General features: G+C 45.7%; 2 protein-coding genes across 2 annotated transcripts; both read left to right on the forward strand.

The window, feature by feature from the left end:
• The first annotated feature begins 1,348 nt into the window (after positions 1–1,348).
• LOC124704151 lies at positions 1,349–6,321 on the forward strand. Its single transcript, XM_047236388.1, has 7 exons — positions 1,349–1,704; positions 2,059–2,100; positions 2,951–3,082; positions 3,381–3,616; positions 4,441–4,477; positions 5,590–5,647; positions 5,754–6,321. Exons 1-7 carry the CDS (start codon positions 1,582–1,584, stop codon positions 5,831–5,833), a joined length of 708 nt encoding a protein of 235 aa, XP_047092344.1. The 5' UTR covers positions 1,349–1,581; the 3' UTR covers positions 5,834–6,321.
• Positions 6,322–6,723: 402 nt separating this feature from the next.
• Positions 6,724–8,980, forward strand: LOC124700411 (pentatricopeptide repeat-containing protein At3g49730-like). The gene has a single exon (XM_047232544.1). The coding sequence runs from the start codon at positions 6,724–6,726 to the stop codon at positions 8,512–8,514; it is 1,791 nt and encodes a 596-aa protein (XP_047088500.1). The 3' UTR covers positions 8,515–8,980.
• Positions 8,981–11,321: the final 2,341 nt, after the last annotated feature.

Consider the following 11,321-nt stretch of genomic DNA (forward strand, 5'->3'; position numbering starts at 1 on the left):
GTGTGTTGCAAGGGTTTTCCACGTTAAAATCTCGTGTCCCCTGCAGTGTTTTACTTTTCGTTCTTCGTTTATTGTGCATCTCATTTATAACAATGATGATGATCAATAAATTGCTGCACCTTTTTTCACATACGAAATGGTGTACTATATCAACATGCGAAATCTCAACCCGAAATATCTTATACTTTAGACTTAACAAACTAAAAAAATCAAATAAATTTGGAGGGTTGAAAGTTTGCACTATTCGGTATTCACTACTCTGTTCTGCCGAGCAACCATCTTACTTGGCATTTGTAAGATTCGAATACTTTAGTTTTTTTAACAAAAAAAGCTTATCCAGATCTTAAAAATGCCACGTAAGGCTGGTGCCAACGCGGTGGGGCGCTATCGCCCGTGGCGGGGCGGGAGGCGGGCGGGAGTGGGGCGGGACGGTAGCGGCAGGCGCTGGCTGGGGCGCCCGGCGGTAGCGCCCGCTGCCGCCCGGCTACCGCCCGCGTTGGCGGCGTGAGCGAGGCGGGAGGGAGGGCGAGAGGCGGGCGGCGGGCGCCGGCGACACGGGCGAGAGTGGGGGCGATAGGAGGTAGGAGACGACCCGGTCTGTTTTTATTTTTATTTTATTTTCTTTCCTTCTTTTATTCTTTAAATCTCGGTTTTTATTTTATTTTCTTTCCTTCTTTTATTTTCTTTCCTTTTTTTACTCTTTCAGTTCAAAATACAAACACAAGTACACACTTGTCATATAGGCTATTTAGAAAAACAAGAAACATAATTTGTATTTTTATTAATTATTATGTAATCGGTAACATTTTTAGTTGAATAAAATAATTTTCTTGCATTATTTTGAATGTCTACAAAAATTCGAGTGAAATAACTTAATGTGAAAAAGAAATGGTGATGTGGAGGAGAGAGAAGTGAGAGATGACACTATAGCCCGTGCATTAGGGTGAGAGTGGGGTGAGAGTGAGGGAAAAAGCTGACGTGGCGGGTGAGAGTGAGGTGAGGCATTGGCACCAGCCTAAAAAGTAGATAGGTTGATTGGATAAGCGGATTAGATCGTATCAACCCTATAAAAACTAAACGACTCCCATGAGAATCGGGGCCGAATATCGAGATTGAATTTGATGTCAAACATAGTTTCAGGAATCACAGCCTCACTTTTGCGATCCAAACCCAATGGACGGATGCAAAGCGCTGTAAAAAACAATCCAACGGACAGGAGCGCTGCTTCAAGTGCGGCACACGGATTAACGCGGGCCCCGATGGAACCCGCGTGCCGAAAGCCCGAGCGAACGTGATTCCACTCATCCTACGCGTGGCGCCATCAGTCGGCTGCGGCTTCGCGACCAGTTCGTCTCCTCCCTCCGTCCTCCCGCACCGCCCACCAATCCAACTCCGAATCTTCCTCCTCCTCCTCCCCCGGTCGCCGCAATCCAGCAGACGCCGGCGGAGAATTCAACCGCGGCGGGAGAATTCAACCGCGGCGGGAGAGTGGTTTGATCCGGGAAGCATGAGCCTGGCCTCCCGCGGCCCTCGGCGTCGAGCTCGAATCGGGAGGTAGGAAAAGTCCGCGGACCAGAGGAGATGTCCTCGCCGGAGGGGGACAAAGACAAGCCCGCCGCTGGGAGGGAGCAGGAGGGGCGGCCTTCCAAGGCCTGGGGGATCCTCATCTTCGGCCTCGTCGGGGCCGCCAGCGCGACCCTCGCGGTGAGCACAGCCCACCCACCTTCCCCTGTTTGCGTTATGCAGTATACTACTGGCTTAATTGAATCTGCTGTGTTCACGATTCCTCGTCAACTGCTTCAAATGGTCGCTTGCAAGTGCTGAGGATAAAGTATACCGTAGTATCTTGGCTATCTGCTTCTCCCTCCGTTATAAGATGTTTTGGGTATTTCAATGTGGATTGTGGACTATGAAATGAGTGAACACACACTCTCAAATGCGTCTAGATACATAAGATTCAGAAAAAAAAAAGCCAGAACATCTTACAATTCGGAACGGACTGATGTTAGATTCCATTTGTTTGACATTTTTATTTCTTCTCAACTCTGTTGTTGCCAGGTTGCCCAAGTTCGTAGGGGTGTCGGCTGGTTCTACACTCAGGTACCTTTGTAAGTTGTTATTAGTTTCTTGGTTGCCCAGAATGCTTGTTTTTCTTTTATATGGCCTTTGTAAACTACTGGCAAGCGCATTCCAGATCATCTGACTGACGAGGGTTGTTAGCTTGTTTACTCAATATGGAATAGTAGAGCTAAGGGAACCTCCAAATTTGTGTTTATGTCTTGTGCAATACAATATTGCTTGGGTTGTTTTTCTATGGGAAATAGCCGAAGGATCCTTAGGTGTGTGTAATGGTCTGATGAGAATTGTAGTCTCGCTCTCTCAATTTGATTACAGTTTGGTGTTTAAGATTGTGCCAAGGCCAACCTCTCTTCATTATCGTCAAACTGTATTAAGGTAGACCATCCACAGGAAGAAATCTACTCCCTCCAACACATATTAAGTACCATATTTTTCCTTTTTTTTTGCGAATGAGTACCATATTTTCCGTGAAGCTCACCTTGGTATTGCCAGAATCCCAATGGTTCAGTTGTTAGTCCAATGTTAATTCTACTTTGAAGACATAGGAAGAACCGAGAGCAGTTGATGAATTGGTCATCCTACACTCAGTTATACGCAAGGCTTTTGAGCCACCGAGTCAAACTAAATCACCAATCCTGCGACTCAGCAATTAGTCGATAAAATTCACTGTATAGTCACCATAAGTTACTGTTTAGTCGTGAGTTCACCATGATTTTGAGAAAATGACTTGGCGATTAGATTAGTTGGCGACTATACAGCGACTAATCAGCGAGTCAAAAACCTTTGTTATACGCTTAGTTTTCATTGCGTTTTGACTTTGAGGTTCTTACTTATATCCTCTCTCTTTTTTCTTCTGCTCTTCCTTCGAAAGCTGAATAAGGTGCAGACAACATCAGCTTGGAGGAAGACAAGTAACAGCTCTAGTGGAAGTTTCAGTGAGGACGCTAGGAGAAGATATCATCAACGTATGCAGCAGGAATTTGAGGATGAACAGGAGAGAGTTGTGAGTTTGTTGAACTATATTCGCACTATTGAACCTTTTATTAATTAAGATAGACATGTAAAGTGTATAACTTAAGAATTTAAGAATTTTGGAAGTTACACTCGCTGTCTATATGTTGTTATGCTTCAGAACATTGCCTGCAGTAAATGTAATGTATATTCGTGAGAAATTGCATTGTGCTAAATTAGTGACTTCTATGTCCTAGCCTCAGTTTTAGTTTCTCAAACAGTGCATTCAGATCACTTTCTCTGTTTACTCCTTCAGTATACTGACTTCTTGTTGGCTTCAATTTGGCCAGCAAAGAATAAGGCACATGCAAAGTGTTTTCAACCGAGAGAGGAACAAATTCAGGAATAGTTATGAAAGTTGGAAGGAGAATGGCCCCCCAGGTGGATATAATTACATCCCACGGGATGACTGGTATTGGCAGTCTGATACATCTAACTCGGAAAATAAAAATAAACGGACATATACACCAGCGGGACCTAGGGGTTATCCTATGTCACATCATTATTCAGTTCTTGGTCTTGACAGGTATTTCCATATTTGCTTAAACCTCTAACTGTATATTCCTTTTCATCTAATCTGCTTATTGCATGGCTATTGGTTATTCATGGTCATACCTTCACAAGAGACTTTCTAGTTCCTTACACAGGATTAAAAATGGAGTGTGTTTATGAGTGATTCAATTGATTTGCTATGCACTATAATTCCTCAAAGTAAAAAAATGCTAAGAACCTCAGACTGTATGTTGCAAGATTCAAAGGAAGGGAGCTGAGGCATTTGGTTAGATTTGCAAGCTCTACTACATACCATTTCATATTTTTCTCATCTATTAACTTGATTTTTTTTTCACCCAAGCACCCCAACACTACCAATTATGCTTGCTTGTTCTAGCTGATATGTCAATCTGATAATTAATCTTTGTTATTTCACCTTTATGATGTGTTTGGGATTTAGTCGATCACTTGTTTGAAGAATAATAGGCAGACCTACTTTGCTTCAGTAATGCCAATTTTTATGAGTCTTTGACTACATACCTTAATGGGCCTCTGCTAGTAGAAAGTAGACAGGGTACATGATGAAGCATCTTGCAGCCACCCGACGCTCCTATGAGGATTGCCTTGCTATGCTGTGCTTAGGAATCAGTTGCATTTATTCTTTATCAATTACAGTAGAATATTTGTGTTCTTGCTCAAACGAAGAGGTTTCTACATTGTTGCTATATTAAGAAAATAGCTTTAGAAGTGCTTTGAAAAAGCATATATAACCCTGAAATTGTTCTTTATTATTATGAGCATGATGATGTTATCTGAAGCTATACTATTTTTTTCACAAGCCATGTTATTTCTTTATAGGTCACGAGGGACACCATACACAGATGCGGAACTAAAGGTATCGCAATCCTGTCACCCTGCTCTACCTCTAGTCCTCTGTTCAGTATGATTTGAACTTGTCCCACCTAGCATTGTCATCTTCCATATTGTGCCGATATTGATTGTTTTTTATGTTGATCATATATTGCTGATAAAGTATCTAAGCTGACCTTAAGATCCTTAAGTTGTCACGCTGAATTGATTTTCTGTGGAAAATAAGCACTTTAAGAACTTATATTGGTTTTCCATCGGATTTCCTTTAAGAACTTTGATGTTTGATAGAAGTTCGATGTCAAGATCAAAATTAGCACCTTTACTGCAAATCTGATGTTTATTGCCAAAGTTTAAGATTGCTTCTCCTTTGGTTGAAGCAATCAGTTAAGTTTTAAATCTTTTCCAATTACATATCAATGTATTTAGGTGGTTTCTGAGGGAAGCTGATTATGAGTAGGATTAATAAAACCACTTGTGTGCCAACTCTGTTATCTCCCTCACATTTCCTGATACCTGTTGTATAGCCTGTTTGAAGTACATATCAATGTATTTAGGTGCTTTCTGTTCTCTCCCTCGCATTTCCTTACTGGAAATTCTTAAGGCCGCGCTTGGAATGTCAGTTGAAACCCTGTCGAGAAAAAGCGTCTGCGTCGTTTTGTTGTGCCTGCCGAAAACGGCGGTATTTTCTGGAGCATGGGGGTTCCGTGAAATATACGGGTCAGTCATCGCGTGAAACCCGCGTGGGAAAAAAATGGGGAAGAGAAATATCCGGTGAACCAAGCGCTGACTAGGGGAAGTGTTCCGGCTTCTTACAGCTGTTTTGGCTAAAATACGCTCAACCAAACGCGGCCTAAGCAGTCGTATAGCCTGTTTGATGGTTAATTTGTGAGAGGGTTGGGTTGAGAAATATTTGGAATAAGTGGTGGCTATATTGGTGAATGGTTAAATCAACAGAAAAAGGATTTGTTCCCAAAATCAAGAATTGCAAGCAATCTTGTACGTCCACGCATCAAATTGTTAGGATTATTTAGGGTAATAAAGACCTCCCTAAGATCTGGGAACCTAAGGATTTTTTGGTATGTTTGTCATGTCTGACCAATGTGGTTTTGTTTTCTGACTTTGGGTTGTCATCTGCAGAGTGCTTTTAGAACAAAAGCAATGGAGGTCCATCCTGATCAAAATCAAGATAATAGAGGTGGTTTAACGCCTTCCTTCATTTCTTCGTGGATACTGTGTTTCTCCATGTGCAATTTTTTTGTGCTGTATAGTTACTAATACCATGAAGGTTTTATCTGGTGCAGAGACGGCAGAAGAAGAGTTCAAGGAGGTTGTCAAATCTTACGAGGCAATAAAACTTGAGAGGAAAAATAACGCAAATTGATGCGTATATCCAGCTTGACTGGCTCTTCCATGGAATAGCTTGGTCTCTGTTGTTACAACCCTGTATACGCGGCTTGCAGGCCATGCCATCAGGCATCAGGTGAATGGCCAAGAAGAATCTTCTGTGGCTCCTGCGGGCCTACAGGCAAATTTTATCTGTGAGTTTGTTCTTGGAAAAGCACACGTCTCTGATATAGACTAGGATATTGTCGACAAAGGTACAAACAGCGTGTTTCTGTTTGCGTAGCTAGCGACTTGACCATAGGCTGGGCAAGGATCGAACAATTTTGTTGCCACCTGAGATGGGACTATGTGTTCCAGTGATGTACACCTCATGGTTAGTATTTAATTGCGCGGAAACTAAAGATCTGATGGAAATAAAAAGTATCAGTACATAGCGGGTTTTTTATTATTCGGTTGAGCGGTTCAACAGCGTTGTAAACTTGTATATACTGAGTTGCTATGCAGCAATGATGCATCTTCAAACAAGTATAATCGTTACAGAAATGCAGTTGTTTGGTGCTTATTATTGGTGAAGAATTGCTTGTCAATTCCTGTGAGACGTCCCAGTTTTACAGTTCAGAATGGTTCATCAGCTTTGGTGGCGACGAGCTCCAAGCTCCAAGCGTAGTAATGCAGCAAGAGCATCCGGTCTAATCTTGGGTTGAGACACATCGAAGTTTTGAAAAGATTATCAAAGTGTTCGTAAAATAGTGTATTATACTCCGTATATACCATAGAAACCTGCAAAATTTCTTAAAAAATACTATCAGATGACCTGTGCATTTTCTTCAGTCAGTTTCAACTCTGAACTCTGAACTCCCGCGTGCTGTGCTACAGCCTACAGCGTCAGGTCAGTCTGCCCCGGGAAACCGAGGACGAACCACCAAAATGCAGCGCCTCTCCGCCCCTCTCCGCCGCCGCCTCTCCACCGGCGCCGCCAGCGACCACACCCTCGCCTCCTCCGCGGAGCTCGCGTACCGCCTGCTCCGCCGCCACAGCTCCGACCCGCAGAAGCTCGCCTCCGCGCTGTCCGCGTCGGGGCTCGACGCCACCTCCCCGCGCCTCCTCGACGCCGTGCTCCGCCGCTGCGGCGCCGCGTCCTCCCTCGCGCTCGACTACTTCCACTGGTGCTCGCCGTCGCTGCCCTCCGCGCCGCTCCCCTCCTCGCTCGCGCTCCTCGCCAAGTACTTCTCGCGCGCGTCCGCCGCGCCCAGCCCCGCCCTCCTCGCGCCGCTGCCCTCCCACCTCCTCTCCTCCTCCATCCTCTCGCCCGTGCTCCGCCGCCTCCCGCCGCCGCGCGCCCTGCCCTTCGCGCTCTCGCTCCTCGCCTCCCGCCCCGACCACGACCACCCCTCCCTCTTCCTCTCCCTCCTCGAGTCCCTCTCCAAGACCGGCCACGTCGCCGCCGCCGAGCGCCTCGTCGAGGAGCTCCACACCCGTCTCCCGCTCTCCATCCGCCACTACACCGCCCTGCTCTACGGGTGGTGCCGCCAGGGCAAGCTCGACGAGGCCAAGCACGTGCTCGCCCGCATGAAGACCGCGGACGTCGCCCCGGACGTCGTCGTCTTCAACACCCTCCTCGCGGGGTTCGTCGCCGACGGCAGGTTCGAGGACGCGTTCGAGCTGACAAAGGAGATGGATCGACAGGACTGCCCTCCCAATGCCGTGTCCTACACCACCCTGATGCAGGGGCTCGGGTCCAGGGGCAGGGTTGATGAGGTAATGAGGGTGTTTGTTGAAATGCGCAGGAAGGGATGCGCACCGGATTCTGTCACGTACGGCACCCTGGTCAGCGCGTTCTGCAAGGCCGGCAGGGTAGCCCAGGGGTACGAGTTCCTGGATGCAATGTCGAGGGACGCGCTGCGGGTGGATCCTGCCGTGTACCTTGGGTTCTTTGTGGCGCATGAGAGGAAGGAGCAGCTGGAGGAGTGCCTGGAGCTGATGGAGCGGATGAGGGAGTGCAAGTGCCCCCCAGACCTCAGTATCTACAATGTGGTGATCCGGTTGTCCTGTAAGCTCGGAGAGACGAAACAAGCCGTGGCGTTGTGGAACGAGATGGAGAATAGCGGGCTCAGTCCTGGGGTCGACTCGTTCGCAATCATGGTGAATGGGCTTGTTGGGCAGGGGTCGCTGGTCGACGCGTGCAATTACTTCAAAGACATGGTTGGGAGGGGCCTATTTGTCGCACCACAGTATGGAATGCTGAAGGACCTCCTCAATGCGTTGGTCAGAGATGAGAAACTTGAGCTTGCAAAGGATGTTTGGGGTTGCATTCTAAGCAAAGGCTGTGAACTAAATGTGAGTGCATGGACAATCTGGATCCATGCGTTGTATGCGAAGAAACATGTCAAGGAGGCATGCTTGTATTGCTTGGACATGCTTGAGGCAGGGCTGATGCCACAGCCTGACACATTTGCAAAGCTCATGAAGGGACTGAAGAAGCTGTACAACAGACAGATTGCTGCTGAAATTACTGAGAAGGTGAGGTTGATGGCGGAGGAGAGACATGTCAGCTTTAAAATGTATAAGAGGCGTGGGGTGAGGGATCTTGAAGAGAAGCCTAAGTCAAAGAAAAAGAGAGGGCAGAAGCGGAGTAACGGGAGGCGGACTGTTCAAGATCAATCTAAAGAACATGCCGACCTTTCGGATTCTGTTGACGATGAAGAATTCTCCAGCTGAATTGACATAGGAGCAAAAGAGGTAATGTGCCACTGGATCTTCACTTGATTGAATTGTTCTTGGGACCAGTTGGTTTATGAAGCAACTGATAAGGAAATACTGGTCTTGCTGAAAATGGAGCCGATTTGCAGTATTTGCTACTGGCACCTCATCTGGAGGCATGGGCGAAGTGACACTGTGTTCCATATCTGAAGTTCATTTGCCAGCATGTACTCAAGTATTCAAACCTTTCAGGGCCCAATGGACCTTTCAGTGCGAAAAATATAGCCAATTTATAATACGACTGGCTGGAGCCTGGAAGTGAGTTCAGCTTTTCTGATCTAGGCTTGTTTACCACCAGAAGATTGACCCAAAACAAGCTTGAGCTGAGATTGAAGATGCTAGGGATAAATGCAACAGGTCGCAATTACACAAGTAACAAACTCCTCCACCCCATCAATTATGTCATCGAGAGTTAGTTACTGGCTTAGTGGCTTACTGTAGGAATATACCTAAACACACTTGAAAGTGTAATGTTGGTAGTTGGTGCAGAATATGTGCACTGTGGTTGCCAAGTTTGTACCAGCTTATATCCTATATCTGAGTAGATATTACTTCTACTTTTTTTTATTGAAATATGCAAAACCATATAAATTCATAAATTTCATTCTGAGATATATCTTTTCGCTCCTGCAATTGGTTAACATCTGACATTTGGAGGGCTGGACTGGTATATGTGATAGCCCCTGCTAGTTATTTGATGCGTATTTGGTTGCCAACGAACGAAAATACTTGATGCAAGAGGTCGTCTCGAGGCCAAGAGGGGCTACCTAGATGGTCATGTCATCCCAAGTGCTAATCCGTCGGGTTCAACTCATCATTAGATAACATCAAGCTTTGCGCTAAAATTAAATCTTGTGTCATTGGGAACTCTAAAACTAGAGGTGATGCACTCTTTAGCGTCTGCCATTGCTGTGACATGCTGTCTGGCATTCTGTGCTGGCATTTACCGAAGGGGTGCAAGACAAATGCCAGCCTGCAAACCAGAGTTCCCATCTTAATTGGCTATTGCGTTATATGCATGGAAATCCCTAGTTTCTGTGGTCTATTATTTCCAACTGTATTTTTCACTTATCTTTCTCAGCTTTCTCTGTTGGCTTATATCCCTAGCGGTTGTGTTGTTTTTCTGGAGTCCAAAAACCATGAAACCACTTGAACATGTTCAGACTCCAAGCCCATACAAATCAGCCTGTTGGAGTGTGAACCTAGAAATCTTATTTGTGGCAAATGAAGTGCAAAAGGATACAGAATTCTAGATGAGGGAGTGCAAGTGCCCCCCAGACCTCAGTATCTACAAAGTGGTGATCTGGTTGTCCTGTAAGCTTGGAGAGACAAAACAAGCTGTGGCATTATGGAACGAGATGGAGAATAGCGGGCTTAGTCCTGGGGTCGACACGTTTGCAATCATGGTGAATGGGCTTGTTGGGCAGGGGTCACTGGTCGAGGCATGCAATTATTTTAAGGACATGGTTGGGAGGGGCCTCTTTGTCGCACCACAGTACGGAGTGCTGAAGGACCGCCTCAATGCTTTAGTCAGAGATGAGAAACTTGAGCTTGCAAAGGATATTTGGGGTTGCATCCTCACCAAAGGTTGTGAACTAAATGTGAGGCATGAACAATCTGGATCCATGCGCTTTTGCGAAGAAACATGTCAAGGAGGCATGCTTGTATTGCTTGGACATGCTTGAGGCAGGGCTGATGCCACAGCCTGACACATTTGCAAAGCTAATGAAGGGACTGAAGAAGCTGTACAATAGACAGATTGCTGCTGAAATTACTGAGAAGGTGAGGTTGATGGCAGAGGAGAGACATGTCAGCTTTAAAATGTATAAGAGGCGTGGGGCGAGGGATCTTGAAGAGATGCCTAAGTCAAAGAAAAGAAGAGGGCAGAAGCGGAGTAGTGGGAGGCAGACTGTTCGAGGTCAATCTAGAGGACGTGCCGACCTTTCGGATTCTGTTGACGATGAAGAACTCTCCAGCTGAATTGACACAGAAGCGTAAAGCCTTATGGATCTTCACTTTATTGAATTTTTCACGGGATCGGTTGGTTTATGCAGCAACCAACAAGGAATTATAGGTCTTGCTGAAAATGGAGTAGATACTGCAGTTCTTCCACTGGCAACTCATATTGATACATTGGCCAAGTAACACTGATCCTATTCAAAGTCCATCTGCCAGTACGTACTTCAGTAGTCCAAACCTTTGAGGGGATATTTATATTGAGGCCTTTCAGTGCCAGTGCAAATTTGACTGGAACCGAGTCCAGCCTGTCCGAGCTAGGGTAATGCTTGAACTAGCTTGTTAGCCTCTGGAAGATTGACCCAAAACAAGTTTGAGCTGAGGTTGAAGATGCTAGGAAATGCACCAGTTCGCAACTACACACGTTACCCTTCTACTCGATCAATCACGACGTCAAGAGTTACTGAGTTAGTAGCATGATGTCACAGGTTCAACTTTCTCTTTTACTTTTCATGCTTATCTTTTCATACTTACTGTACAAAATATACCTAAACCCGCATAAAAGTCTGATCTTGGTAGTTAGTACAGAATGATCATTTTTCGAGAAAACGCAAAGGACCTTTGCGCTTCATTTCATTGAAAAGATAGAATAGGTTTACAACCTCCTAAGAGGTGGGTTACAAGAAACAGTTTTTACATCAGTGTACATCCCAGGTTGATGGCAGAACTACACGTAGTCCCCTAGCACCGGCCTTTGCCCATGAGCTAATCTCTTCCTTGATCATGGAAAGTAGGAGTGTGATTGATGG

This window comes from Lolium rigidum, chromosome 3 (assembly GCF_022539505.1).
Source record: "Lolium rigidum isolate FL_2022 chromosome 3, APGP_CSIRO_Lrig_0.1, whole genome shotgun sequence".
Classification (NCBI taxonomy): Eukaryota; Viridiplantae; Streptophyta; class Magnoliopsida; order Poales; family Poaceae; genus Lolium; species Lolium rigidum.